The 26,470-nt window shown below is 49.7% G+C and overlaps 1 protein-coding gene across 7 annotated transcripts in view; it reads right to left on the minus strand.

Annotated features, from left to right (window-relative positions):
• The window catches only part of usp25 (ubiquitin specific peptidase 25), a 211,708-nt gene that overhangs the window by 82,641 nt on the left and 102,597 nt on the right, over positions 1-26,470 (minus strand). For all 7 annotated transcript variants that reach the window (XM_070893240.1, XM_070893239.1, XM_070893235.1 and 4 more), the window contains 6 exons: positions 25,041-25,114; positions 18,612-18,769; positions 15,992-16,119; positions 13,198-13,293; positions 8,628-8,795; positions 4,190-4,398 (listed from right to left, as the gene is read on the minus strand). In XM_070893240.1, the coding sequence (XP_070749341.1) occupies positions 4,190-4,398; positions 8,628-8,795; positions 13,198-13,293; positions 15,992-16,119; positions 18,612-18,769; positions 25,041-25,114 (833 nt within the window). The remainder of the gene's footprint in view (positions 1-4,189; positions 4,399-8,627; positions 8,796-13,197; positions 13,294-15,991; positions 16,120-18,611; positions 18,770-25,040; positions 25,115-26,470) is intronic.

Genomic DNA, 26,470 nt, shown 5'->3' on the forward strand with positions numbered 1-26,470 from the left:
AGAGGGAATTGGATGTGGCCCTTACGGCTAAAGGGATCAAGGAGTATGGAGAGAAAGCAGGAAAGGGGTACTGAGGTGAATGATCAGCCATGAACTCATTGAATGCGGGTGCAGGCTCGAAGGGCCAAATGGCCTACTCCTGCACCTATTTTCTATGTTTCGATGCATGATTATTGTTAGCCCAGATGTCAACTATAATGTCCGAGCTTAAATCCGTTAACTCAGTAGAGACATGGGGCCGCAGCTTGAATTGGGAGCAATGTTCACTCTTAGGCGTGCGCATGTGTGCGGTAATCTGCACGGTACCGCCCAGGCCACACACAAGCTTTCCCATTTGAAATACCCCAGTGCTCACGGCTTTGAAGGGACCACGCACTGAAATAGACAATCCGCGTACAACAAAGGAAATTCAGAGGGAACATTGAACGGGAGGCGCTCCAATCCCAATCACCAACATCCTTCAGAAAATAAAAGAAAAACAGAATGTGCCACTCCATCACCATCTGAAAACAGGCTCATGTTTGAATATAGACACCCAAAAGAATATGTTTACATTCTCACCAAGGTCTCGACTCAAATCACCAACTTGTTTCTCAGACCCTGACAGACCTGCTGTTTACTGCCAGATTTCCAGGACCTTCTCATTGCTCAGAGGGTTGGTACAAGAATGATAAAATAAGGACAGTGTCTGGAAGGGATTGAGCAATAGTGTAATGTACCAATGGGAGTGGTCACAAGGAAATAATCTCATTGTGGGGCTGAGGCATGTCAACCCACGATAGTTAATTTCAATTGCTTTATTCTGTCATCCAAGCCCATTACTCCTCCAGTGTTTTACTTGCTCATCAACCCTATTGTTCTGGCCAACAAGTTCCCCATGGGCTCCACCAAACGTTGCTCTCCGCCATACCCTTTGAAGGGGACAACAAAAATGAAAACTTTGTTTCCTTCATCCAATTCAAGGAGGCAATTCCTTCCAGTCTCTCAAGTCCAACTAACTTTTAGCTTTGACAGTTGACATTCTTGGCCTCAGTGTGTCCTTGGATCTCAACTCGCACATCTCTTCTGGTGTTTAGTCTGCCATTGAAACATAGAAAGTAGGTGCAGGAGTAGGCTATTCGGCCCTTCAAGCCTGGACCATCATTCAATATGATCATGGCTGATCATGCATTTCAGTACCCCATTCCTGCTTTCTCTCCATACCCCTTGATCCCTTTAGCCGTAAGGGCCACATCTAACTCCCTCTTGAATATATCTAACAAACTGGCATCAACAACTCTCTGTGGTCGGGAATGCCAGGTGCACAATTTTCTGAGTGAAGAAGTTTCTCCTCATCTCGGTCCTAAATGGCTTACCCCTTATCCTTAGACTATGTCCCCTGGTTCTGGACTTCCCCAACATCGGGAACATTCTTCCTGCATCTAACCTGTCCATTCCGTCAGAATTTTATATGTTTCTATGAGATCCCCTCTCATTCTTCTAAACTCCAGTGAATACAAGCCCAGTCGATCCAGTCTTTTTTCATATGTCAGTCCTGCCATGCCGGGAATCAGTCTGCTGAAACTTCTTCACCACCTGCTGTACCTGCATGCCAACTTTCAATGACTGATGTACCATGACACCCAGGTCTCGTTGCACCTCCTCTTTTCCTAATCTGTCACCATTCAAATAATATTCCGCCTTCCCGTTTTTGCCATCAAAGTGGATAACCTCACATTTATCCACATTATACTGCATCTGCCATGCATTTGCCCACTCACCTAACCTGTCCAAGTCACCCTGCAGCCTCTTAGCATCCTCCTCACAGCTCACATTACCACCCGGCTTAGTGTCATCTGCAAACTTGGAAATATTACATTCAATTCCTTCGTCTAAATCATTAATGTATATTGTAAATAGCTAGGGTCCCAAGCATTGAACCTTGCGGTACCCCACTGAGAAATCTGGTTTCGTATCACAACTCTGCTTTCCCTCCCCACACCCCGTCAACAATGCAGAGATCCCTTTGAAACCCCAGCATAAATTCAGAAGCCGGCTTCCACATCTGTGTAAGTTCTTCTGCCACATCTGGGTAATTTCTTCTGCCACCTCTCAAAGGTGGACATGAATTCCTTCCCTCCGTTCTAGGTTCTATAATGTATTTGCTTCATGGGTTCTTTGCTTAAGAATTAACAGCAACACATTGCTCTTAAGAACTAGTTGGTTTATTAGCAACGGTTTAACAATCACACTACACATTACCAGTTCATCCAGCAGGCTCACAACCACCTACCTCATCGTGGATCCCCCCGAACCCAACTGGCTGGGGATTTATTGAGTCTTGTGACTGGCTAAGCCACTCCCAACTCAACAGCTCTACAACTCTTTACGAACGTGTGCGCATACTCATAGGTGCATACCTGACAGGTTCCAAGCCACAACTGTGGTTTCCAACTTTAATTAATGCTATTGCCCTTGCTCCTCTGCACTGTTTCTCCTTCCTACATCCTCACTGTGGCAAAAGTCTCCGACTCCAATGTTATTTATTTGTTCTTAGATATGGGGCGGCACTGGTAAGGCTGCATCTACTGCCAATCCCTGCAATGGTGGTCGGCATCCTCCCGCTGTTTGTGTGGTGGTGGGCGCTCCCACAATGGTGTTTGCTCTTGGGATGTGACAGACTGTCTCCAGTTACCCTGAGAACCACTCAGTGTGGGATTGGAGTCACCTGTAGGCTAGACTGGGCAAGGGTGACAGGATCCCTTCCCTGCACAACATTAGTGAAGCATTAAGGTCTTAACAACAACCCTGCAGATTTCAGGGTTATCTTCTGGGCCTACAAAGGCTAGATTTACTGAATTCAATTTCACAACTTACTGCGATTCACTTGAATTCTGGGTTACTAGCTCTGTACAGGAATTACCTTTTTAAAAATTCCTTCACGGGATTTATTGCCCGTCCCAAGTCGCCCTCGAAAAGGTGGTGGTGAGCCATCTTCTTGAATATAACTGAGTGGCTCGCTGGGCCATTTCAGAGGGCAGTTTAAATATCAACCACGTTGCTGTGGGTCTTGAGTCAAATATAGGCCAGACCAGGTAAGGGCGGCAGATTTCCTTCCCTAAACGACGTGTGAACCAGATGGGTTTTTACGACAATCTGTTAGTTTCATGGTCGCTATTAGTGACACTAGCTTTTCATACCAGATTTATTTGATTGAATTTAAATTCCCCAGCTGCCATGGTGGGATCTGAACTCATCAGTCCAGGCCTCTGGATTACTAGTTCAGTAACATAACCCAGAGAATTGTGAACCTGTGGAATTCTCTACCACAGAAAGTTGCTGATGCCAGTTCGTTGGATATATTCAAGAGGGAGTTAGACATGTCCCTTACGGCTAAAGGGATCAAGGGGTATGGAGAGAAAGCAGGAAAGGGGTACTGAGGTGAATGATCAGCCATGATCTTATTGAATGACGGTGCAGGCTCGAAGGGCCGAATGGCTGACTCCTGCACCTATTTTCTATGTTTCTATGTTACCGTTCCCGGGCACGACACAACAGAACTTACTTTCTTTCCCAGAGCCTCAAATCTGTGAAATTCCCTCAGTCTCTCCTTCCTCATACACAGGGCTACAGTATCATTGTGGTTATGTTATTGGACTGGTAATCCAGAGCCTAATGATCCGGAGACGCGAGTCCAAATCACACCACCTACCGGATTGTCGTAAAAACCCATCTGATTCACTAATGTCCTTTAGGGAAGGAAATCTGCCGCCCTTACCCAGTCTGGGCCTGTTTGTGACTCCAGACCCACAGCAATGTGGTTGACTCTTAACTGTCCGCTGTTGTACCAAACTGCTACAAACTCCTCACAGCACTGTGGGAGTACCTTCACCACACGGACTGCAGCGGTTCAAAGCGGCGGCTCACCACCACCTTGTCCGGGGCAGTTAGGGATGGGCAATAAATGCCGACCTCGCCCAGGAACAAATTTTAAAAATAAATTTAGAATCACTACTCCTTCATTTCAGCTTGGCTGAGAACCTGCCGAAGAGCCTCACCTTTATTTTCGGCTCCTCAAGGAAGGATGGGACAGGAGGATTGTCATATTATCACAAAGTCAGCTAACGGAACGACGGGCTATTACTGAGAAATAATACGACCGTTGGACGTTAGAGAACCAGAGCAGGGGGAGGGGGCAAGCAATTCTTACCTCGAGTGTCATTCTCCACCTCCATCCTCCAGCGATGTAGGCAACCCTCCAACACCCTCAGCTCATCCTCCGTGATGTGCCGCGGTGCAGGATGCATCGGAATTTCCGGTGGAACCCTCGACTGCGTGAAGGGTTTGTGAACTACGGACCGCTGAAGAGGGGGTGTGCAGGGGGCTTCCGTGGGTGCCAGGGGACCCTGTTCTGTTGGGCTGGAGGTGGGATTTGCAACAATAAAAACAGGGCGGTTAGTTCATTTTGGCAACTATCCTGAATGTCTAAATCCATACAGATTCTGTGATTTATACATAAAAGCAAAATCCTGCGGATGCTGGAAATCCAAAATAGAAACCGAAAATGCTCAGCATCCATGGAGAGAGAAACAGAGTTAACGGATCACCATCGACATGAACGTTAACTCTGTTTCTCTCTCTACAGACGCTGCCTGACCCGAGGAGCAAGATCTTTTACGCCCACTTGAGAGAGCAGACAGGGGCCTTGGTTTTGCGTCTCATTTGAAAGATGGCACCTCCGACAGTGTAGCGCTCCCTCAGTCCTGCACAGGAGTGATAAGCTTAGATTTTTGTGCTCAAGCCCCTGGAGAGCCACTTGAATCCACAACCTTCTGACTCAAGAGGTGAGAATGCTACTCACTGAGCCACGGCTGATAACATTAAAGGCCAGACTATCTCTCTTTATAAAAAAAATAATAATTCTTAGCTTATCCTCAGTCCACAACATCACAAGCCACCCCAGCCAAGAGGCCTCAAAGCTCTACCAACATTTCCAAAACCGGTAAGTGTGAGGATGCCACAGGCCAATTCTCCCCTCGATTTAACCTTAATCTTTGAGGAAGCATCCAGCCGGCATTCCCCATTCTCAGAACAGTATAGGTGAGAAAAACAGCAGAGTGGATGCCCGTCCTACCTCTCCTACTCTGCACTCATCACGTCCCGTGCGGCTGACAGGCTTTTACTTTTAAAGAGGGGGTGTGCTGCTGTCACAATATTGAGGGGCTCACATTCCACACATCCAGCACGGAGCACAAAGGGTAGCTGTACCACATGGTCTCTCCTAGAGGCATATAAATTGGCCAGAAAAAGCAGCAAACCTGAGGACTGGGAGAAATTTAGAATTCAGCAGAGGAGGACTAAGGGTTTAATTAGGAGGGGGGAAATAGAGTGCGAGAGGAAGCTTGCCGGGAACATTAAAACTGACTGCAAAAGCTTCTATAGATATGTGAAGAGAAAAAGATTAGCGAAGACAAACGTAGGTCCCTTGCAGTTGGATTCAGGTGAACAAAGAAATGGCAGACCAGTTGAACAAATACTTTGGTTCTGTCTTCACGATGGAAGACACAAATATCCTTCCGGATGTACTAGGGGGCCGGGGGTACAGTGAGAAGGAGGAACTGAAAGATATCCTTGTTAGGGAAATTGATGGGATTGAAGGCCGATAAATCCCCGGGGCCTGATTGTCTGCATCCCAGAGTACTTTAGGAAGTGGCCCTAGAAATAGTGGATGCATTGGTGATCATTTTCCATCAGTCTATCGACTTTGGATCAGTCCCTATGGACTGGAGGGTAGCTAATGTAACACCATTTTTTTTAAAAAGGAGGGAGAGAAAAAACAGGTAATTATAGACCGGTTAGCCTGACATCAGTAGCAGGGAAAATGTTGGAATCAATTATTAAAGATGAAATAGCGCATTTGGAAAGCAGTGACAAGATCGGTCCAAGTCTTGCCAAATCAAATCTTCTGGAATGTTTTGAGGATGTAACTAGTAGAGTGGGACAAGGGAGAATCAGTGGATGTGGTGTATTTGGACTTTCAAAAGGTTTTTGACAAGGTCCCACATAAGAGATTGGTGTACAAAATGAAAGCTCATGGTATTGGGGGTAATGTACTGACGTGGATAGAGAACTGGTTGGCAGACAGGAAGTAGAGAATCGGGATAAACAGGTCCTTTCAGAATGGCAGGCAGTGACTAGTAGGGTGCCGCAGGGTTCAGTGCTGGGACCCCAGCTCTTTACAATATACATTAATGATTTAGATGAAGGAATTGAGTGTAATATCTCCAAGTTTGCAGATGACACTAAACTGGGTGGCGGTGTGAGCTGTGAGGAGGACGCTAAGAGGCTGCAGGGTGACTTGGACAGGTTAGGCGAGTGGGCAAATGCATGGCAGATGCAGTATAATGTGGATAAATGTGATGTTATCCACTTTGGGGGCAAAAACACGAAGGCAGAATATTATCTGAATGGCAGATTAGGAAAAGGGGAGGTGCAACGAGACCTGGGTGTCATGGTACATCAGTCATTGAAAGTTGGCATGCAGGTACAGCAGGCCGTGAAGAAGGCAAATGGTATGTTGGCCTTCATAGCTAGGGGATTTGAGTATAGGAGCAGGGAGGTCTTACTGCAGTTGTACAGGGCCTTGGTGAGGCCTCACCTGGAATATTGTGTTCAGTTTTGGTCTCCTAATCTGAGGAAGGACGTTATTGCTATTGAGGGAGTGCAGCGAAGGTTCACCAGACTGATTCCCGGGATGGCTGGACTGACATATGAGGAGAGACTGGATCGACTGGGCCTGTATTCACTGGAGTTTAGAAGGATGAGAGGGGATCTCATAGAAACATATAAAATTCTGACGGGACTGGAGAGGCAGGAAGAATGTTCCCGATGTTGGGGAAGTCCTGAACCAGGGGACACAGTCTAAGGGGTAAGCTATTTAGGACTGAGATGAGGAGAAACTTCTTCATTCAGAGAGTTGTGAACCTGTGGAATTCCCTGCTGCAGAGAGTTGTTGATGCCAGTTCATTGGATATATTCAAGAGGGAGTTAGATATGGCCCTTACGGCTAAAGGGATCAAGGGGTATGGAGAGAAAGCAGGAAAGGGGTACTGAGGTGAATGATCAGCCATGATCTTATTGAATGGCGGTGCAGGCTCGAAGGGCCGAATGGCCGACTCCTGCACCTATTTTCTATGTTTCTATGTCCCCTACTATACGCGTGCAAGAACTTTCTATTTCCGACACCAGCCATTCTATGGCGCAAGGCATGAGACTGGGACTCTCCCAACTTGCCTCACATGCAGGGAGATTTTCTGGATGACAAATCGAAGGCCACAGGGTTGAAAAGTCAGGTTCTAACCCACTCTCTTCTGACAAAACATCTCCAAAAGGATGTAGATACTTTCAATGCAAGCGAAGGGTTTGTAAAACATAACATTTATAATCGAGAGAGGGGGAAAAATGTTCCAAGGGAGTGATTTCTTTTGAAGATGACATGGAACAACTAGTGGAAAAGCACAAGTTTTCCAGATGCCCTGGCCAACATTCCTACCTCATGCAACAGCACCAACATAGAAAGTAACTAGTCATTCACCTCACTGCCGTGTTTGGGATCTTGTGCAAGAAAAATGGCTGTTTCTGAGTCAGAAGGTTGTGGGTTCAAGTCCCACTCCAAACACTTGAGCACAAAAATCTAGGCCGACTCTCCAGTGCAGTGCTGAGGAAGTGCTGCACTATCGGAGGTGCCGTCTTTCAGATGAGACGTTAAGCTGAGGCACCGCCTGCCCTCTCAGGTGGATGTAAAAGATCCCATGGTACTATTTTGAAGAAGAGCAGGGAAATTATCCTTGGGATGTGCTTATTTGTACTGCAAAAATGGCCACCATGCCCACCCTTTGTCTATGATTGGTCCCCTTGGAGGATAAGCCACACCCTGAAGTTTCACAGGGATGTGTAACTGGAACCGTCCATCCCAAGGTCTCACTGACTTTGCAAATTGTAACTCGATCCAGTTTGACTTCCTGAAGTGACAGAGGACAGAGCTACCCAGAAGACAGCAAGGACCAGCCAAAGTGCTTTACCCCAGTCCAAGTGCATCCTTCCTCCCACCCCACCCCCACTCCACCCTCCCCCTCCCCTCCCCTCCCCTCCCACCCCACCCCCACTCCCCCCTCCTCCCCCCCCCCCCCCCCGCATAGATGGGACAGGCATTGTGTACGGATTGTTAACAGGTTTATTGGGTATGAAGTGAATAGTGACAGTGTCGTGACTTCTGGATATCATCCATTCCAATAATGTCCCTTGTAGGGGGTTGGAAGAATGTGATCAGTCTTCCCTGAGCAAATTGGCTGCCGAATTTCCTACATTACAACAGTGACTATACTTCAAAAAGTAATTATTGGCTGTAAAATGCTTTGGGATATCCGGTGGACATGAAAGGCGCTATAGAAATGAAAGTATTCATTTTTATTTTTGCCACATTTACTTGTATAGCCATAGAAATCAATTACAACTTCAAAGTAAGCTACTGAAACGTACCCGAGGTGTGAAAAGGTGCAATATAAATGTAACTTTTTCTCTAGCAAATTCAACAGCAAGGCATTTATCTACTGTTAATTTATTCAGAACTTCCTAGTTTATATACAAACCTCTCTTGCCGGGCTGTTGTCTGAGGTGCAGGCGTACTACTGGGAGGAGCAGGTTCCACATCTTCCACTGGTGAGGTACACACAGGCTTACTCGAGGCAAACTCCAAGGCATACTGGAGGACATCTGCCAGCGGGAATCGTTTGGGGCCAGAACCATAGCTTAAATACCTGGGAAGAGAAAAAGAAAGCCAGCGGGATTGTGGGGAGAAGAGAAAGAGAGAGAGAGATGGGTGGAGAGAGAGAGCAGGAGGAGAAAGAGACAGAGCGGGAGGAGAAAGAGAAAGAGAAAGAGAGCGAGCGAGCGCGGGGGGGGGGGGGGGGGGGAGAAGAGAGAGCGGGAGGGAAGGGGAGGAGGGAGAGCGCGGGAGGGGAGGGGAGGGGGGAGAGCGCGGGAGGGGAGGGGAGGGGGGAGAGCGCGGGAGGGGAGGGGAGGAGGGAGAGCGCGGGTGGGGAGGGGAGGAGGGAGAGCGCGGGTGGGGAGGGGAGGAGGGAGAGCGCGGGTGGGGAGGGGAGGAGGGAGAGCGCGGGTGGGGAGGGGAGGAGGGAGAGCGCGGGTGGGGAGGGGAGGAGGGAGAGCGCGGGTGGGGAGGGGAGGAGGGAGAGCGCGGGTGAGGGAGAGCGCGGGTGGGGAGGGGAGGAGGGAGAGCGCGGGTGGGGAGGGGAGGAGGGAGAGCGCGGGTGGGGAGGGGAGGAGGGAGAGCGCGGGTGGGGAGGGGAGGAGGGAGAGCGCGGGAGGGGAGGGGAGGAGGGAGAGCGCGGGAGGGGAGGGGAGGGGGGAGGGGGGAGAGCGCGGGAGGGGAGGGGAGGGGGGAGAGCGCGGGAGGGGAGGGGAGGGGGAGCGCGGGAGGGGAGGGGAGGGGGGAGAGCGCGGGAGGGGAGGGGAGGGGGGGAGAGCGGGGAGGGGAGGGGAGGGGGGAGAGCGCGGGAGGGGAGGGGAGGGGGGAGAGCGGGAGGGGAGGGGAGGGGGGAGAGCGCGGGAGGGGAGGGGAGGGGGGAGAGCGCGGGAGGGGAGGGGAGGGGGGAGAGCGCGGGAGGGAGGGGAGGGGGGAGAGCGCGGGAGGGGAGGGGAGGGGGCAGAGCGCGGGAGGGGAGGGGAGGGGGCAGAGCGCGGGAGGGGAGGGGAGGGGGCAGAGCGCGGGAGGGGAGGGGAGGGGGCAGAGCGCGGGAGGGGAGGGGAGGGGGCAGAGCGCGGGAGGGGAGGGGAGGGGCAGAGCGCGGGAGGGGGAGGGGAGGGGGCAGAGCGCGGAGGGGGGTGGGGGAGAGGGAGAGGGGTGGGGGGAGAGAGCGGGGTGGGGGGAGAGGGAGGGGGGAGGGGAGAGGGAGCGGGTGGGGGAGAGAGGGAGCGGGGTGGGGAGAGGGAGCGGGGTGGGGGAGAGAGGGAGCGGGTGGGGAGAGAGGGAGTGGGGTGGGGGAGAGAGGGAGTGGGGTGGGGGAGAGAGGGAGTGGGGTGGGGGAGAGAGGGAGTGGGGTGGGGGAGAGAGGGAGTGGGGTGGGGGAGAGAGGGAGTGGGGTGGGGGAGAGAGGGAGTGGGGTGGGGGAGAGAGGGAGTGGGGTGGGGGAGAGAGGGAGTGGGGTGGGGGAGAGAGGGAGTGGGGTGGGGGAGAGAGGGAGTGGGGTGGGGGAGAGAGGGAGTGGGGTGGGGAGAGAGGGAGTGGGGTGGGGGAGAGAGGGAGTGGGGTGGGGGAGAGAGGGAGTGGGGTGGGGAGAGAGGGAGTGGGGTGGGGGAGAGAGGGAGTGGGGTGGGGAGAGAGGGAGTGGGTGGGGGAGAGAGGGAGTGGGGTGGGGGAGAGAGGGAGTGGGGTGGGGGAGAGAGGGAGTGGGGTGGGGGAGAGAGGGAGTGGGGTGGGGAGAGAGGGAGTGGGGTGGGGGGAGAGAGGGAGTGGGGTGGGGGAGAGAGGGAGTGGGGTGGGGGAGAGAGGGAGTGGGGTGGGGGAGAGAGGGAGTGGGGTGGGGGAGAGAGGGAGTGGGGTGGGGAGAGAGGGAGTGGGGTGGGGGAGAGAGGGAGTGGGTGGGGGAGAGAGGGAGTGGGGTGGGGGAGAGAGGGAGTGGGGTGGGGGAGAGAGGGGTGGGGAGAGGGGGGTGGGGAGAGAGGGAGTGGGGTGGGGGAGAGAGGGAGTGGGGTGGGGGAGAGAGGGAGTGGGGTGGGGGAGACAGTGGGGGACCAGGAGGAGGAGAGAGCGCGGTGGGGGAGGGGGTGGGAGAGAGAGCGGGGGGGGGGGGGGTGGGGGGAGAGAGAGCAGGGGAGGGGGGGGAAGTGGGAGGGAGAGAAAGGGAAAGAAAGAAATGCAGAGAAAGCAAGAGAGAGAAAGAGAGCGTTTTAAAAAAAAGAGATAAAAACAGGAATCAAAGGTCTGTAAAAGTGACCACGACCAGTATGTGTTGAAACAGGTTTCAGCATCTGGTGCAAGTGACAGTTTGGCTCAGCTGATAACACTCTTGCTTTTGAAAGACTTGAGCACATAATCTAGAACAATACAGTACTGAAGGAGTTCTGCATTGTCGGCTGAATTTTGTTTGATTATGCCCCTGTAAGGTGCTGTATAAATGCGTCGTTGTTGTTGCTGAAACACTAAGCCAAGGCCCTGTATCTCACAGTGATGAGCACGCGATGAGCACGGTCCCAGGGCACTTTTTCGAAGAGGTGAGCATTCTCCTGGCAGCCTGGCCAACATTCCCTCCCCGACCACCACAGATTGACAGGATATTTGCTGTGTGCATGCTGCTGTTGGCCTACAACACAACACTGACTGTACTTCAAAAATTAATCATTCGGTTGTGAAGCACTCGATGTCAAGAGGCTGTGAAATAGACACAAGTTCTTCCTCTTCCTCAGGTGTTTTTATTCACAACGATAAACACTGTGCACATTACCAGCTTGGAGATGTTTTCTCAGTGCCTGTTTATCATATTTTGTCCAACTCATCCTACCTGTACTCCAAGTAACATTCTGTTTGTAATATCTTTTCCCATTTTCTCTTCTCCCTCGTCCTGTAGGGTATTAATCTTGCTGGGCTAAGGTTTTACAGGTGCTGTGGCCACCCTCTCTCACCAAGTGGCTTTTCGACTGTGAGGGTTCGGACTGCGAGTGTCGCCACGGGGGGGAGGGGGGTGGAACGTGACTCCATTCTCACCCAATGTTCACTTTCCAGGGTGGGTAACTGGACACCAGTCATGATACCAATGACTGGGGGGGGGGGGCAGTGCTGTGCGGCAAGGACAGGCTGGTGGAGGACCTTTGTCTTACGGATGTTTAGCGTAAGGCCCATGTTTTCGTATGCCTCAGTAAATACATTGACTATGACTTGGAGTTCAGCCTCTGTATGTGCGCATACGCAGGCGTTGTCCGCGTTCTGTAGTTCGACGACAGAGGTTGGGGTGGTCATGGACCTGGCCTGGAGACGACAAAGGTTGAACAGGTTCCCACTGGTTCTGTAGTTTCGTTCCACTCCAGCGGGGAGCTTGTTGACTGTGAGGTGGAGCGTGGTAGCGAGGTATCTATGTTAGTCGAGGAGCACGGACACCTGAAAGTCCCTGGCCAAGGACAGCCCTAAGTGGAGGATCTGGGAGGGCGCTGAGCACCTCGAGTCTCATTGCTGAGAGCATGCAGAAATCAAGCGCAGGCAGCGGAAAGAGCGTGCGGCAAACCTGTCCCACCCACCCCTTCCCTCAACGACTATCTATCCCACCTGTGACATGGACTGTAATTCCTGTATTGGACTGTACAGCCACCTAAGGACTCACTTTTAGAGTGGAAGCAAGTCTTCCTCGATTCCGAGGGACTGCCTAGGATGATACTAATTGTTCCCCCTTCTATCCCAGGGACGCTGGGATAAATTATAACCCTAGCACTGCCATTAAGTATTGACAGAGAATCAAATCCGAGACCATCCTGGTCTCTGTGTCTCAGTCCTACACCAGCTAAACAATTGCGGTGCCCAATTGCAATGTTTAACACTGAGATACCTGATAGAATGTGCAGCACAGAAACAGGCCATTACTAGTCCACACAAACCTCCATCTACGCTTCTTCATCTCATCCCATCAACATTCCCTTCCATTCCTCCCTCCCTCACGTGAATGCATCTATGCTAGTTGCTCAGACTCAGAACAGTAAGAGGTACTACTGCTTGGACAGCACCTCCCAAACCCACGACCTCTACCATCGAGAAGGACAAGGGCAGCAGGGCGCATGGGAACACCATCACCTCCACGTTCCCCTCCAAGTCACACATCCATCCCGACTTGGAAATATATCGGCCGGTCTTTCATCGTCGCTGGGTCAAAATCCTGGAACTCCCTCCCTAACAGTACGATGGTAGCACCTTCACCACACGGACTGCAGCGGTTCAAGAAGGCAGCTCACCACCACCTTCTCCAGGGGCAATCAGGGATGGCCGATAAATGACAGCCATGCCAGCGACGCCCACATCCCAGGAACGAATTATTTAAAAAGCACACAACAGCTGTAGTTTATCTACCAGACTCTTGGATCAGGACGTGTTACCGGGACAGGCTTTTTCTTTGCTTATTTCTAACTGCTATTCTCCATCAAGACGCCTGGCTCTTGTACCTTTCCAATCGTTGCTGCAACACGGTAAGGTGCTCCTTCAGCCGTCGGATCTCTTCCCGTTTGATCCTGGTGATTTCTCGGTTTTTATCCATGTATCTGTTGCAAACAAACACACCATCTAATGAAGAAAGCACTGTTGATCTCACTGCCGGAAACATCAAAGGCGGGGGGGGGGGGGGCGATCAGAGAATGATACAGGTCAGGATAGGACAGGAGGCGGCCATTCGGCTCATCATGTTTTTGAAATAGCTGTCCTATTAATCTCGATCTTTCCACATAGCCCTGCAAATTTTTCATTTTCAAGTATTTATCCAATTGCCTTTTGAAAGTTACTATTGAACCTGCTCCCACCGCCCTTTCAGACATCGCGTTACACATCACAACAACTCGCTGCGTAAAAAAAAAAAATTTCATCTTTGTTCTAGTGCCAATTATCTTAAATCTGTCTCCTCCAGTTACTGATCCTCCTGCCAGGGGATAGGGCTGGGGGTGACGGGGGGGTGGGGGGTGGCGGGGGCTGGAAAACGGTTGGGAACCCTGGGAGAATGGGCTTCCCGCAGGCCCTACCGAATTTAACGACAAGGCTTGATTAACATTCTCAATTTAGGACTGAGATGAGGAGAAACTTCTTTACTCAGAGAGTTGTTAACCTGTGGAATTCTCTCCGGCAGAATTGTTGATGCAAGTTCATTAGATATATTCAAGAGGGAGTTAGATATGGCCCTTACGGCTAAAGGAATCAAGGGGTATGGAGAGAAAGCAGGAAAGGGGGACTGAGGTGCATGATCAGCCATGATCTTATTGAATGGCGGTGCAGGCTCAAAGGGCCGAATGGCCTACTCCTGCACCTATTTTCTATGTTTCTATGTTTAATCTGTGTCACGCCCACATGTAGCTAGATGGAAAGGCTGGCTGGCTGTTGGGCGCGCAGACCTGTGGTACGAGGCCGCAGAGAGGGATCGGTAGGGTAAGTCGGGAGTGGAGGAGGATCGGGGGGGGGGCGGGGGGTTGTGGCCAGGGGCCGGAGGATTGGGAGGGGGGTTGTGGCCAGGGGCCGGAGAAGCATTGGGGAGGGGGGGCAGAGGAGGATCGGGAGCCGGAGGGGGGGGGGGGACGGAAGGCCAGGGGGGAGACCCAAGGCGTCGCTGAGTGGGTTGTTTGGGGGGGGGGGGGGGGGGGGCGGGGGCAGAGAAGGTCACGGGGTGATCGGAAGGGCAGGCAGGGAGGTATCCGATTGTGGGGGGTGGGTGAGGCAGGTACGCTGGATCCAGCAGTTAACTCCTGGATCTAGCAGTCCTCGCAGTCCTTTAGCTGCCGGGTTCCCCGAGGCCCGGGAAACCCACCCGGCAGTCAAGTTTGAAATGATGGATCACCATGAGGCATGTCAGCCTTATTATAATATTTAAATGATCGACCCGCCTTCTGGGAACAGATTGGCTGCCTGCCCACCCCCCCCCCCCCCATCCCGCCTCCATTACAACCGGAATTGGGCAGAGTGGGATCGGGATGCAGTTTCCCTCTAACCTCCCAACGACCCCAACCCACCGTTTTTTTTTAAGGTTCCCCACAGTATCTCATTAACCTTATCAATACCTTTATTAATTTTAAATATAAAGGAGAACTTAGTGATGCTGGGGATATGTGAATTCCCAAACCACAACCATTGTGTTTATGAGAGTCAGGATGAATTGGTGGTTTGAAAGACGAGTGGATCAATGGAGTAGGGGGACCAAGGGGTATTAACAACATTGTTTGATATGTTTTTCCCTCCATAAGAGGTCAGGGAAGGAACATAGTATTCCTGAGAGTAGGAGATCACCAGGTGGTAGCAGTGCAGAAGGTGGGGAATGATGGGTGTCCATGGTCTAATCATACAATCAAACATTACTCTGCAAGAAGCAAGCTTGATGGTCCCAATAGTCTATACATCTGGGCATTCACGTGTCGCAAAAAGTCATGACTGATGGGTCTGGAATGGGGAAGGGGGAAGGCTGGAACTTCCTGTGAGTTTCCAAGCCAAATGAAATGTATACTTCACACACTTAGCTCTTTATCATTACATAGGATATACAGCACAGAAATAGGCCATTCGACACAACCAGTCCATGCCGGCGTTTATGCTCCAATCGAGCCTCCTCCCATCTTTCCTCATCTAACTCTATCAGCATAACTTTCTAGTCCCTGCTCCCTCATATGCTTGTCTAGCCTCCTCTTAAATGCATCGATACTATTCACCACAACCACTCCCTGTGGCAGCGAGTTCCACATTCTCACCACTCTCTGGGTAAAGAAGTTTCTCCTGAATGCCCCATTGGATTTCTTGGTGACTATCTTATGTTGATGGCCTCTAGTTATGCTCTTCCCTCACTCTGTATCCACTCGATCAAAACCTCTCAATTTTAAAGAGCTCTATTAGGTCACCCCTCAGTCTTCTCTTTTGAAGAGAAAAGAGACCCAGCCTTTCCTTGTATGTATACCCTCGCATTTATGGTATCACCCTTATGTGTCCCAATCTCTGCAAATACCTCCCTAAACCTCTCCGTCTCTCTACCTTCTCCCTAAATCCTACCTCTTTGACCAAGCTCTTGGTCAAATGTCCTAATTTCTCCTGATGTGGCTCAGTGTCTAATAATGCCCTGTAAAGCGCCTTGGGACATTTTACTATATTAAAGGCACTATATAAATACAAGTTGCTGTTGCTATGACTTCACTGCAAAAGATCTTTCTTGGAACGCCAGGATACTCTGTTCCAGTCCTGTTTCAATATCACCCACAAGCTACAGGGCTGCGGTACCTGTCCATGTACAAGATGGATGGAAATTCCAATTTGTGATGTATCTTCTCGGGCCTTCCCAAAGCTTGATTAAACTCAAATCTGGAAAGTTCGAAGGTTAGGACGGGTGGGAGTGCAGTGAACCAGTGCTGTGGGAACACAAAACAAACAAGTTGTTGCAACAGAAAATGACCAGACGATCGCTTAAGTTTTTTTGGAATAAAATCAGAAAATATGCTGGAAATCTCAGCAGGCAGCATCTGTGGAGAGAAATAGAGTTAACGTTTCAGGCCGATGACCTAGACCTGAAACATTAACTGTTTCTCTCTCCACTGATGCTGCCTGACCTGCTGAGATTTCCAGCATTTCCTGTATTTATTTCAGATTCCAGCATCCGCAGTATTTTGCTTTTGGCTTAGTTTTTTGGGGTGAGAACCGTATCTGCCCCGGAAAGGTGACTCTCAGCGATTGCCGAATTTCACCGCTACCCTGCAGTTGAGAAAATTCAATCACCGTTAACTGAAGATCACCAGAGCCCCGAGCAATATTAAAACCAGGCGAGTATTTTGTTACTAAAGCAAAATACTGCAGATGCTGGAATCTGAAATAAAAACAGAAAATGCTGGAAATCTCAGCAGTATTTTGTTAAGCTCGCCCTTGTGATAAACCATGCGCGGTGAGCATTACCCAATTTAAAGCTAAGTTACCGTTACTGCGAGATAACGTGGCTGAGAACCACACAGCAAAGGGAGACCATCAATGTTCCCTCTAATCTGTGCATGGTCCCTTTACATTTTCTGCGCAGTAACAGCCTGTGAGCGACCTCCCGATTGGTACGTGCCCGTATGCTTTAGGGGGAACATTGTTCCAGCTTTGTGCCAGAGCAATCCAGCACTCAGCCCACTGTCCTACATTCTTCACTCTCAAATGCTTCAAGTATTTTATCCACTTTTTCCTCGTAAGACGCAACGATCTCCACTTCAATACCAAGTATTCCATGCTCCAACAAAATCTGCATAAAGAGATTTCTCCCAATCTCTCTCTGTGCCGAGTTTAAATCGATGGACCCCCACTTCGCCAACTACTTTTTCCTTCGGCACCCCATCAAAACTCTTCATAATTTGAAAAGAATCTCCTCTTAGTCTGCTCTGCTTCAGTGGAAATCGTCCCATTATCTCAAGTTTCTCCTCAGATCTGCAGTTTCCCATCCCGGATATTACCCTGGAAAATCTGGGGACAGAGAACAGCAGTTAGTTTTACTCTACTGTTTTAGGCAAAGTTGCGCTAGTGTCAGTCATGATAAATCAAACTCCGACAGTGCAGCGCTCCCTCTATCAGGAGCGTCAGCCTAGATTTTTGTGCTCAAGACTCTGGAGTGGGACTTGAAGCCACAACCTTCAGACTCAGAGACCAGAGTGCTGTCCACTGAGGCATGGCTGATTTAAACTCAAAGTTGTGGGGTTGTCTAATCACTACCTCCTGATTGCTTCTCAATAGTGATACTCAGGGCCATCCCCTTGGTTTCTCCATTAGAGAGAAACGTTGGCAGATTCGAACAAGTTTACCTAAAGCGGTCTACCAGGACGAACCACTTCCCCATCATTCTGAAACACGTGTCTCTTTAAATAGCCCTGTCCTCCATTTTAAAGTTCTGACCAGCCTTGTCGCGCATTTTAAAACTATGGAGGTCCTACAATCTCGGTCACAGCACTCAATCCAACCAAAATGTAACCCATTACAGGTTAATCTCCCTTATCCAGACCTCCCTTATCAGGAACCACCCCTTATCAGGAACCACCCCTCTTCCAGAACCATTCACAACCACTGGGTTCGTGCATGCGCAGAACTCCAACATGAACAAATTGAAGTCCTTCCTTGCTGCTGACTCCCGCAATCGCTGGCCTGATCTCAAGATCCACCGCGCGCCCCTTTTTCCCCCCCCAATGATCTCTCTGCTGCACTCCCAGCCCCAAGCCAGCTAGCTCCGATATTCCCTTGCTCAGTACCTGTACCATCTAATTTAATGTGACCATCCCTCGTCCGGAAAAATCCCTTATCCGGAACAGGCCAGGTCCCAAAGGTTCCGGATAATGGAGGTTCAACCTGTAACAGGACGATCCGACAACCTGAGCATATACTTTGAGGGAATATATAAATATTTCTTTCATATAGATGCTCAGCAATTCTCTTGCTTTAAAAGGATTTGTCAAAGGTATTTTTTAACTCAGCACTCCCTCATTTTATACGAATAGATCATACTTTCAAATATCCTAATATTCAAAGCTGTCTGACCTGCTTGAGGTCAGGTATCCCTCATTGAGCCACTGTCACATCACCAACGGGAGGCAATACTGCGTGATGGATCTAATCCCGAGGAAACATCACATTTCACCAACACAAGAGCCAGCCATTAGCCGCACAGTCCCACATATAAACTGGAGGGAGGGGAAGTCCAGCAGTGCTGAATGGGAGAGCACTTTGAACAAAAAACGGACTGCCTTAATGTTGCCTCTCCCATCACTACATCAACTCACTAGGCCAATATTTTCAACAGGGCAAGAAGCTTCACGTAAGCCTCGTCCATCAAACATGCTACTGAATTAGCTAGGGGATGTAGCAGCATCCTTCCGAGACAACCCACCTCTTGTCCAGACTTGGCAGAATTGGCAGAATTTTCCGCCTGCAAGGACTCGATCTCTCCTTCAACCATCGCAGCCTCCAGGCACTCGTGAAGATCCTTAAATCCGTTCACTTGCAACGGGTACTGCCCGAACATCTCGGAGTTCTCAAATTTCTTTCCTATTGCAAAATTAAAGGTATGTTCAACTGAATCAGGTTGGTGGTGGTCTAGAGAAATTGTGCTGCCTTTTAGTACAGGGTCAATCTGCTCAGTTTAATGGCTGCTTTAAAAAAAAATGAAGTATGTTGTTCACTGACTCAGCTGTAGAAGGGAGTGTGTCGCTGAACTGTGCGGGCAAGAAACCGGACCAGGTTTGACCTGCCGCCTGTTCAGAGTTCGCTGATCCCGAATCCTGGCGGCCCTCGGGGAGCCCTCTCCCATTTCCCCCATTTACTGGCGCCCTCTCCCATTTCCCCCATTTACTGGAGCCTTCTCCCATTTCCCCCATTTACTGGAGCTCTCTCCCATTTCCCCCATTTACTGGCGCTCTCTCCCATTTCCCCCATTTACTGGCGCTCTCTCCCATTTCCCCCATTTACTGGAGCCTTCTCCCATTTCCCCCATTTACTGGCGCTCTCTCCCATTTCCCCCATTTACTGGAGCCTTCTCCCATTTCCCCCATTTACTGGAGCCTTCTCCCATTTCCCCCATTTACTGGCGCTCTCTCCCAGTTCCCCCATTTACTGGCGCCCTCTCCCAGTTCCCCCATTTACTGGCGCCCTCTCCCAGTTCCCCCATTTACTGGTGCTCTCTCCCAGTGCCCCCATTTACTGGAGCCCTCTCCCAGTTCCCCCATTTACTGGCGCTCTCTCCCAGTTCCCCCATTTACTGGCGTCCTCTCCCAGTTCCCCCATTTACTGGCGCCCTCTCCCAGTTCCCCCATTTACTGGAGCCCTCTCCCATTTCCCCCATTTACTGGAGCTCTCTCCCATTTCCCCCATTTACTGGAGCTCTCTCCCAGTTCCCCCATTTACTGGAGCGCTCTCCCAGTTCCCCCATTTACTGGAGCGCTCTCCCAGTTCCCCCATTTACTGGAGCTCTCTCCCATTTCCCCCATTTACTGGAGCCCTCTCCCCTTTCCCCCATTTGCAGCTTCTCTCTAATTCCCCCATTTTCAGATAATACACTTCCAACAAGGATCACAGAATGAGCTTCACTCTCTAATCCCATTTGAAAGACCATGAATGGGCAAGTGAAGAGGAAACTTTATATCTAAACTGTGCTGTGCCTGGTCTGGAAATGTGTTTGATGGGACAGTGTAGAGGGAGCTTTACTGTGTATCTAACCCCGTGCTGTACCTGCCCTGGGAGTGTTTGATAGGTCAGTGTAATAGAGGGAGCTTTACTCTGTTTTTAACCCCATGCAGTACCTGCCCCAGGAGTGTTTGATGGGACAGTGTAGAGAGAGCTTTACCCATAGAAACATAGAAAATAGGTGCAGCAGTAGGCCATTCGGCCCTTCGAGCCTGCGACCATGGCTCATCATTCCTTCAGTATCCCTTTCCTGCTTTCTCTCCATACCCCGTGATTCCCTTAGCCGTAACTCTCTAACTCCCTCTTGAATATATCCAATGAACTGGCATCAACAACTCTCTGCGGCAGGGAATTCCACAGGTAAACAACTCTCTGAGTGAAGCAGTTTCTCCTCATCTCAGTCCTAAATGGCCTACCCCTTATCCTAAGACTGTGTTCGTTGGTTCTGGACTTCCCCAACATTGGGAACATTCTTCCCGCATCTAACTTGTTCAGTCCCGTCAGAATCTTATATGTTTCTATGAGATCCCCTCTCATCTTTCTAAACTCCAGCGTATAAAACCCCAGTTGATCCAGTCTCTCCTCATATGTCAGTCCAGCCATCCCGGGAATCAGTCTGGTGAACCTTCGCTGCACTCCCTCAATAGCAAGAACGTCCTTCCTCAGATTAGGAGACCAAAACTGAACACAATATTCCAGGTGAGGCCTCACCAAGGCCCTGTACAACTGCAGTAAGACCTCCCTGCTCCTATACTCAAATCCCCTAGCTAAGAAGGCCAACATACCATTTGCCTTCTTCACCTCCTGCTGTACCTGCATGCCAACTTTCAATGACTGATGTGCCATGATACCCAGGTCTCGTTACACCTCCCCTTTTCCTAATTTGCCGCCTTCAGATAATATTCTGCCTTCGTGTGTTTTTGCCACCAAAGTGGATAACCTCACATTTATCCACATTATACTGCATCTGCCATGTATTTGCCCACTCACCTAACCTGTCCAAGTCACCCTGCAGCCTCTTAGCGTCCTCCTCACAGCTCACACCGCCACCCAGTTTAGTGACATCTGCAAACTTGGAGATATTACACTCAATTCCTTCATCTAAATCATTAATGTATATTGTAAAGAGCTGGGGTCCCAGCACTGAGCCCTGCGACATTCCACTTGTCACTGCCTGCCATTCTGAAAAGGACCCGTTTATCCCGACTCTCTGCTTCCTGTCTGCCAACCAGTTCTCTATCCATGTCAGTACATTACCCCCAATACCATGTGCTTTGATTTTGCACACTAATCTCTTGTGTGGGACCTTGTCAAAAGCCTTTTGAAAGTCCAAATACACCACATCCACTGGTTCTCCCTTGTCCACTCTACTAGTTACATCCTCAAAAAATTCTAGAAGATTTGTCAAGCATGATTTCCCTTTCATAAATCCATGCTGACTTGGACCGATCCTGTCACTGCTTTCCAAATGCGCTGCTATTTCATCCTTAATAATTGATTCCAACATTTTCCCCACAACTGATGTCAGGCTAACTGGTCTATAATTACCCATTTTCTCTCTCCCTCCTTTCTTAAAAAGTGGTGTTACATTAGCTACCCTTCAGTCCATAGGAACTGATCCAAAGTCGATAGACAGTTGGAAAATGATCACCAATTTACTCTGTATCTAACCCATGCTGTACCTGCCCTGGGAGTGTTTGATGGGACAGTGTAGAGGGAGCTTTGCTCTGTATTTAACCCGTGCTGTACCTGCCCTGGGAGTGTTTGATGGGACAGTGTAGAGGGGGCTTTACTCTGTATCTAACCCCATGCTGTATCTGCCCTGGGAGTGTTTGATGGGACAGTGTAGAGGGAGCTTTATTCTGTATTTAACCCGTGCTGTACCTGCCCCTGGGAGTGTTTGATGGGACAGTGTAGAGGGAGCTTTACTCTGTATCTAGCCCATGCTGTACCTGCCCTGGGAGTGTTTGATGGGACAGTGTAGAGGGGGCTTTACTCTGTATCTAGCCCATGCGATACATGATGGATGGCAGTGCTTGATGTTGAGAAATGAGTGCAAAAAATGGTAAATATCCCATACAAGAAGGGGACACAAGTAAACTCATTTTGCCTTCAGCTGGAAAATAAAACTGCATTAAAAACCAAAGTTGTTGAACAATAACTTAGTTGAGGGGACCGAGTGTAATATATCTAAGTTTGCTGATGATACAAAGCTAAATGGGAAAGTAAGCTGCGTGAAGGACGTAAAGAGGCTGCAAAGGGATATAAAGAAGAAAAAATTAAAGACTTGGATTTATATAGAGCCTTTCAGGACTGGATGTCTCAAAGCTCTTTACAGCCAATGAAGGGCTTTTGAAGTGTAGTCACTGTTGTAATGTAGGAAAAATGGCAGCCAATTTGCTCACAAGCAAGCTCCCACACACAGCATCATCATAGGCAGTCCCTCGAAATCGAGGAAGACTTGCTTCCACTCAAAGTGAGTTCTCAGGTGACTGAACAGACCAATACAGGAATTACAGTCTCTGTCACAGATGGGACAGACAGTGGTTGAGGGAAGGGGAAGGTGGGACTGGTTTGCCGCACGCTCCTTCCGCTGCCTGCGCTTGATTTCTGCATGCTCTCGGCAACGAGACTCGAGGTGCTCAGCGCCCTCCCGGATGCTCTTCCTCCACTTAGGGCGGTCTTTGGCCAGGGACTCCCAGGTGTCAGTGGGGATGTTGCATTTTATCAGGGAGGCTGTGAGGGTGTCCTTGGAACGTTTCCTCTGCCCACCTGGGGCTCGCTTGCCTTGAGGGAGTTCCGAGTAGAGCGCTTGGTTTGGGAGTCTTGTGTCGGGCACGTGAACAATGTGGCCTGCCCAGCGGAGCTGTTCCAAGTGTGGTCAGGCTTAAGTATTTTAACAACTACTTTTTCATTGTTTGTGATGTGATGCTGGGGATGTTGGCCTGAACGAGAACACTAACATTGGTGCGTCTGTCCTCCCAGGGGATTTGCAGGATCTTGCGGAGACATCGTTGGTGGTATTTCTCCAGCGATTTGAGGTGTCTACTGTATATGGTCCACGTTTCTGAGCCATACAGGAGGGCAGGTATTACTACAGCCCTGTAGACCATGTGCTTGGTGGCAGATTTGAGGACCTGATTTTCGAACACTCTCTTCCTCAGGCAGCCAAAGGCTGCGCTGGTGCACTGGAGGCAGTGTTGAACCTCGTCATCGATGTCTGCCTTTGCTGATAGCAGTCTCCCGAGGTATGGGAAATGGTCCACGTTGTCCTCAAACAGCAAAGTGATAATGACCAGATAATCTGTTTCTGTTATGTTGATTGAGGGATAAATATTGTTCAGCACACAGGGGATAACCTCCTTACTCTTCTTCGAAATAGTGCCATGGGATCTTTTACGTCCACTTGAGAGAACAGACAGGACCTCGGTTAAACATCTCATCCGAAAGACGGCACCTGCGACAGTGCGGCACTCCCTCAGTACTGCACTGGAGTGTCAGCCTAGATTTTTGTGCTCAAGTCCCTGGAGTGGGATTTGAACCCACGACCTTCTGACTCAGAGGTGAGAATGCTATCCACTCATCATCATAGGCAGTCCCTCGGAGTTGAGGATGACTTGCTTCCAGTCAAAGAGAATTCTCAGGTGACTGAGGAGTCCAATGCAGGACTTGCCATCTGTCACAGGTGGGGCAGACAGTGGTTAAAGGAAAGGGTGGGTGGGGAGCCTGGCTTGACGCACGCTCCTTCCGCTGTCACTGAGCCACAGCTGACACCTATATAACACACACACATATATAATATACACACATATATATAAAATATATATATACATATATATTATATATATATATAATATATATATGATATAGACTGTTCAAGTGAATAGGCAAGATAGCAGACAGAGTATAATGTGGCTAAGTGTGAAATTATGTACTTTGGTAGGAAGAATGGAAAAGCACTTTTTTTTTAAAAAAAAGTGAGAGTCTAGTAAATGTTGGTGTGCAGAGGGATTATGGGGTCCTTGTACACAAGTCACAGAAAGTTAACATGTAGGTACAACAAGCAGTTAGGAAATCAAATGGTATGTTAGCCTTTACTGCAAAAGGATTGGAGTAAGGACGTCTTTATGCAATTATATAAAGCTTTGTGAGACCACACCTGGAGTACTGTGCACAGTTTTTGTCTCCTTACCTAAGGATATATTTGCCTTGAAGAGGGTGCAACGAAGGTTCACTAATTAATTCCTGGGATGAGAGGGTTGTCCTATGAGGAATGAGATATGAGGAGAGATTGCGTAGAATGGCCCTATTCTCTCTCGAGTTTAGAAGAATGCGAGGTGATCTCATTGAAACTGAGAGGGTTTGACAGTTCATTGGATATATTCAAGAGGGAGTTAGATATGGCCCTTATGGCTAAAGGGATCATTGAAACTGAGAGGGTTTGACAGTTCATTGGATATATTCAAGAGGGAGTTAGATATGGCCCTTATGGCTGAAGGGATCAAGGGGTATGGAGAGAAAGCAGGAAAGGGGTACTGAAGTTGCATGATCAGCCATGATCATATTGAATGGTGGTGCAGGCTCGAAGGACCGAAAGGCCTACTCCTGCACCTATTTTCTATGTTTCTATGACAGGGTAGATGCTGAGAGTCTGCAACTAGGGGGCATCGTCTCAGGATAATAAATAAATGCAGGATAAGCAAAAAATGCTGGCCTTGCCTGTAATGCCCATCAGCGATGCCATATCCCAGAAATGAATATTAAAAGGGATAAGGAGTCGGCCATTTCCCCTGGCTGGAGAGTTTAAAACTGGGGTCATAGTCTCAGGATAAGGGGTCGGCCACAGGACTGAGATGAGGAGAAATGTCTTCACTCAAGAGGGTTGTGAATCTTTGGAATTTTCTACCCCAAAGAGCTGTGGCTGCTCAGTCGTTGAGTATATTCAAGATCGATAGATTCTTGGACACGACGGGAATGAAAGGACGTGGGGATCGGGCGGGAAAGTGGAGTTGATGTAGAAGTTCAGCCATGATCTTATTGGATGGTGGAGCAGGCCTGAGGGGCCGTATGTCCTACTCCTGCTCCTATTTGTATTGTTCTTATAATACTTTCACAAACTGGCACCTATCCACATTACCTTCATGCATCCCCACAGCCAGGAACCGTCCGTAGAAGAGCTCCACCATTGGGTTCTTCGGCTTCTCGCCATCCCTAGCAAATGGCAAAGGAAAAGTTCCCAAAACACACTTCGATGCAGAGTCTGCAGACACAGAACCCTACAGCACAAAAGGAGGCCATTCGACCCATCGTGCCTGTGCCGGCTCTTTGAAATAGTGATCCAATTCTTCCCCCTCCCCTGCTCTTTCCCCATCGCCCTGCAATTTTCCCCTTTTCAAGTATGTATCCAACTCCCTTTTGAAAGTTACTATTGAATCTGCTCCCACCGCCCTTTCAGGCATTGCATTCCCGATCACAACCAATCGGTGCAATCTAAAAAGATTTCTCATCTCCCCCAACCCTGCAGTCTTTGCCTATGATCTTAAAATGCGTGTCCTCTGGTTACCAACCCACCTACCAGTAGAAACAGTTTCTCCTCATCTGCTCTTTCAAAACCCCTCATCATTTTGAACGCATATAATGAAAATAAAAGATACTTTAATTGTTTCTCTCCTTTTGTCCCTGGAGCGCACCCTCAATGCCTTGCACTGCTCCACTGTGCTGTAGCTGCTGTGGGCTCCACTGTATAACGCAGAGCGCAGAACACTGGCAGGGACCAGTTGGGCCGAAGGGCCTGTATCTGTGCTGTAAATTCCTTGTAATGTCAGCACACGAGCCCCGACTCCTCGCATTTACCTTAATCCAAGAGACTGCCTTTACCCCAAACTGGAGGTTCATAGAACTGGATACCGACGCTCTACGATCCTGCCAGTGAATGAACATTGGGTTACTTACCCCGCGGGCTGCAGCCCGCAGGAACCGCACGCTGTAGTCAGCGGCATGTGCTCCCTGTGGGATTTTACTCCAGGAGTGCCCCGTGTGGGATTTCACTCCTGGAGTCGACTGGACGTGCTCCCTGTGTGGGATTTTACTCCAGGAGTCAGCTGCACGTGCTCCCTGTGTGTGATTTTACTCCAGGAGTGCTCCCTGTGTGGGATTTCACTCCAGGAGTCGGCTGCACGTGCTCCCTGTGTGGGATTTTACTCCAGGAGTGCTCCCCGTGTGGGATTTCACTCCTGGAGTCGGCTGCACGTGCTCCCTGTGTGGGATTTTACTCCAGGAGTGCCCCGTGTGGGATTTCACTCCTGGAGTCGGCTGCACGTGCTCCCTGTGTGGGATTTTACTCCAGGAGTGCTCCCTGAGTGGGATTTCACTCCAGGAGTCGGCTGCACATGCTCCCCGAGTGGGATTTCACTCGTGGAGCTGGCATTACAATCTGTTCCGTGTGTGATTTTACTCCACGAGTCCAATTTGCGAATATCTTCACAACCCTCTTTTATTTATTTATTTTTTACAGTTGTGTCCCAGCCATTTTAAATGGAGCTGCCTATATTTGTTGTAATGTCGTAA

Source organism: Pristiophorus japonicus, chromosome 11 (assembly GCF_044704955.1).
Source record: "Pristiophorus japonicus isolate sPriJap1 chromosome 11, sPriJap1.hap1, whole genome shotgun sequence".
In the NCBI taxonomy this organism is placed as follows: domain Eukaryota; kingdom Metazoa; phylum Chordata; class Chondrichthyes; family Pristiophoridae; genus Pristiophorus; species Pristiophorus japonicus.